Source organism: Eufriesea mexicana, unplaced genomic scaffold (genome assembly GCF_001483705.2).
Source record: "Eufriesea mexicana isolate 0111107269 unplaced genomic scaffold, ASM148370v2 scaffold124, whole genome shotgun sequence".
NCBI classification, from domain to species: domain Eukaryota; kingdom Metazoa; phylum Arthropoda; class Insecta; order Hymenoptera; family Apidae; genus Eufriesea; species Eufriesea mexicana.
The window spans coordinates 2,879,262-2,883,100 of NW_016908357.1; the positions used below are offsets into that span (position 1 = coordinate 2,879,262).

At 50.1% G+C, this 3,839-nt stretch overlaps 1 protein-coding gene across 5 annotated transcripts in view; it reads right to left on the reverse strand.

Moving 5' to 3' along the window:
- The window catches only part of FoxP (forkhead box transcription factor P), a 193,509-nt gene extending 189,873 nt beyond the window's left edge, over window positions 1-3,636 (reverse strand). For all 5 annotated transcript variants that reach the window (XM_017911344.1, XM_017911340.1, XM_017911339.1 and 2 more), the window contains exon 1: window positions 3,404-3,636. In XM_017911344.1, coding sequence (XP_017766833.1) covers window positions 3,404-3,433 — 30 coding nt within the window. In that variant the 5' untranslated portion in view covers window positions 3,434-3,636. The remainder of the gene's footprint in view (window positions 1-3,403) is intronic.
- Window positions 3,637-3,839: the final 203 nt, after the last annotated feature.

The window sequence follows — 3,839 nt, forward strand, 5'->3', positions numbered from 1 at the left end:
TTTTTTTTTTTTTTTTTTTTCGACTCCTCTCGAGCCGTCGAGGACACGACGATTCGTGAAATATCGCACTACGACTCCCCTTCGACGGTGTCGGGGGAAAAACGCGACGCGTTATAAACTACCGGAGAATTTACGCTACGCGAGACGCCGATGGATCCATCCGGATCCGTAGCTTTTTGAAACATTATCAGACGCGTTATCGATTCGTTCTTATCGCGAGGGTAGTCCGAACGATTCAAAGATACGAGTTCGCGGCGAAACATCGGTCCTTTGTATACCTCTATACCTGTCCTCGCGGATCGCGTTCGATACCATCGAGAAGCTGTCATTATCTGTACCGTCCACGCTCGCGCGGACGCTGCCGGAATGCATTACGGGATTGCATCCTTCGGCTTAGCGACAACGACGTCGAGAGGAAGAGAAGAAAGGAAAAAAATATATATATATATACGAGGATTCGCGTGGCAAACCTGGAGCATGAATAAACCAACGGGCAAAGGTGTGGTTCCCAGGCGTCCACGGTAGGAAATCGCTCACTGGGGAAGAAAGATGGAGAACAGAAGCCAGGAGCGAACCAAGACGTGATTAATATAAAAGTGGGCGGAGCCTGGTCTGGCCGGAAGTAGCCGAAGAGGGATGCTGTGCCGTGCCAAGCAAGCGCGAAAACGGGGGTTATAGTGGCACAACTGTGTTGGTACACTGTACCGTATGTATCTTCATCCTATGCGGCTTGCATACACGCCCGCTGCCCCCGCTATACGTATGCGTGGAACGCACGAGTGTGCACGCTTAGACGTGTGTACGTCTAAAGCTGTAGAAGAGGTGAGAAGATGGGCGAGCACGGAGCGTGGCGGGGATGATGCGAAATATACACCACGATTGACAAGCAACACCCTTTGGCCGATCTGGACCTTCGTTGGAGCAACGAGGAAGGCGTGACAGTGACTCGGAATCGTTGCCAGGTAATGCCCCGTTCGATCGTAGACGATGGACCGACGATACCACGCACCAGACACCACGAAATAACACGTCGAATCGATCGGGACACACCGTGGACCACGCGATCATCGAACAACCGGGAAACACCGTATCAGAATTTCCAACACTTCTCGAGTCGACGTTCCGTCGTCGTCGTCGTCGTCGTCGTCACCGTCGTTGCCCTCGTCCTCGTCGTCACTCCACGCGGACCTCTAGCCTTTCGAGCGATCGTCAGACGACGATCCGTTTTAACACGGCTGTCAGTGAGCAGTCGCCTTTGAATTTTGACGAAATCTTTGGTCAGCCAAAGGGACCAGAAGCAGATGGCTGCACGGAGCACCGGCAGCCTTGGAGGAGCACTAGAAAACGGAAAAAGGAGAGAGGATGGAGACGCAGGGTGGGTTAGTTGATTGGCGAATATGGGATCGAAGGGAACCGGGCGATCCACAGGGGTTTCGGAGACGCGGGGTGCAAGGGTTGACGCGCGGGGGTGGCCAACCCCACCTACTTCTTTAACGCCCCCAAGTAGGGTAGGACCGCCTCCGTCTCTGCGTTGTTCCACCTACTACACCCCGGGACTTCTGCAGTCTCATACCTACACCACCCACACACCATCATCCTCCCATAGCTTCGTCTACTCCCATTGACTATATCCTTCTGAGAAAAATCACCTCTATTCCCAGGTAACGCGAAGCGTTCTTCGATTGAAGCGTAACTACCATTACCAAACGAATATACCAAGCTGGGTGCCATCTCGGATGTTTCGTTGGATACGTCGGATAAATTTACGGGGAAGATTGAGACGTTGCGATTAATCGATGCTCTCGCGACCGTAAATTTAGGACGATCAGGCGCGAGGGTTAGGTCTTTATCGTACTTGTCCCTTTCTTCCCTATTTCTCCTTTTTACATGTATATGTTTTCCTACGTCTTCCTCTTTCTCCTTCTTTTTTTTTTCTTTTTTTTTCTTTTAATTAAGTCGTACACGTTTCGAGTTAAAAGCGATAAATTACGGCGAAAACGTAATGGTAGCGAGCACTATACAGGCGAAATAGGTTGCAGTGAGTTGTTGAAATAATTGAGCCAATAACACAATGATTCATATCGCGGTATTATATCTTTCGAATCTCCAGGCAGCGTCAAAGCAACCCTATTACTGCCAAGATTATTTTTAGGAAAAATGCGTTTTGCCGGAAAGATTTCTGTACTAAGGCAGGTACGCATTTAGTTACTCGAGCGTAGTTAATCTTGGAACTGTGTAGCGAGATTTATTTGACCAACCATTCTGCTTGTCCGGTGCACCTATTTGTCTTGTCAGGATCGTTAAAGTGTCATTTCCACGAATATCGCCCGGTCCGCTCAACGTAAGATCAATCAGAAAATCCCAAAGCAAAGAGCCATTTATCTATATTATAACGAGACGCGTGCAGCACCGCTAAGCGACAAAATACGATAAGTCTAAACTTGGGTTTATTGAAATACTAGACCCTTACGGTGCACATTAGCGTGATCCGCGGTCGTGCGTATGCGCGTACACGTCTCTCGGTAAAATAATCAACGCGTTGGCAAAATCGATCGTTTTTGCCAAAAATTTAGTACCCATTTCCGTCGACTCTGTTTTCGTAACGACCTAATTTCACCGGCTGAAAATGACGCCGCTTGTCATTAAAAATGCAACGGTAATTTCAAGTATTTCCGTACTTGGTGTCGATTCTATTCCGGGTCGCGTGGATGTCTATTACGACGCGATAAATATCGCTCCGTGCCGATTTCCAAGCGAAATCATCGGGACATCTTCGAATCCTCGGATCGAATGCGCTGCCGATCGCGCATCCATCTCCGCGGAGACGCTAAATTCTCCCGTGACAAAACGAAACAATTCGAAACAAGGGACAAAGGAGGGGAGAAAACAGGGTAGAACAAAAGCGGCACGCACACCAACGAGAGAAGGAAGCGATAGATGCAAATGATTGGAAAAAACTGAACAACAGTCTCTGGTAACGACAGCGTGCAAAGGGACTCGTCGATGGCACGTGGCGATCATCATTGAGTAAGAGCAACGCAAAGAACGGTGAATGAAGCAAGCGGCAGAGAATGACGAGACAAAGAGACAGACTTAAACGAACAGAGAGAAAGATAGAATGAGAGAAAGTGGGAGCGAGAAAGAGAGTACATGACGCAGATGCAACCATACGATCGTATTTGATCATTGACAGGCAGACAGGCAGACAGGTAGGCAGGCAGGCAGACAGGCAGGCAAGTAGGCAAGAAGGCAGGCAGGCAGGCGAGTGAGCGAGCGAGCGAGCGAGCGAGCGAGCGAGCGAGCGAGCGAGCGGTCAGGCAGGCAGATGGTCAATCAGGCATCGGGTGTCATAAGCAGTGCAGTGAAGACGGAAGAAGTGTTGCAGGGTGAAGTAAGTCTCTACCTGGACGGGTCTCCAGCGTGGTTCCAGCATGTTCCGCTTCCTCCTCGTCGTTTCGCTCGTGGCTGTCGCTTGTTCCTCCGTCCTTCTCTTCGTAAACGTATTTTTCGAAGAAACGAAACGAAGACACAAGACCCGTTTCCCGTTTCTCCTCTATCTTCCACAGTCTTCGTCCTGGCGATTCGTACTTTTCCTCCCTGTCTGTCTTCTCCCGCCCACCCCCTCTCGTTCCTCTGTCCTTCTGCCACCTCTCTACCTTTCTCCGCCTCCCCCTTCCTTCGTCCCAGTCCACTTCCACCCCCCTTTTCCTCTTTCTCTCTTTCTCCCTTTCCTCCTTCTCTTTCCTTCCTTCCTTCCTTCCTTCCTTCCTTCCTTCCTTCCGTCCGTCCGTCCTTTCTTTCTCTCCTTCCCACTCTCTTTCCCGTCCTTTCAGGCCTAT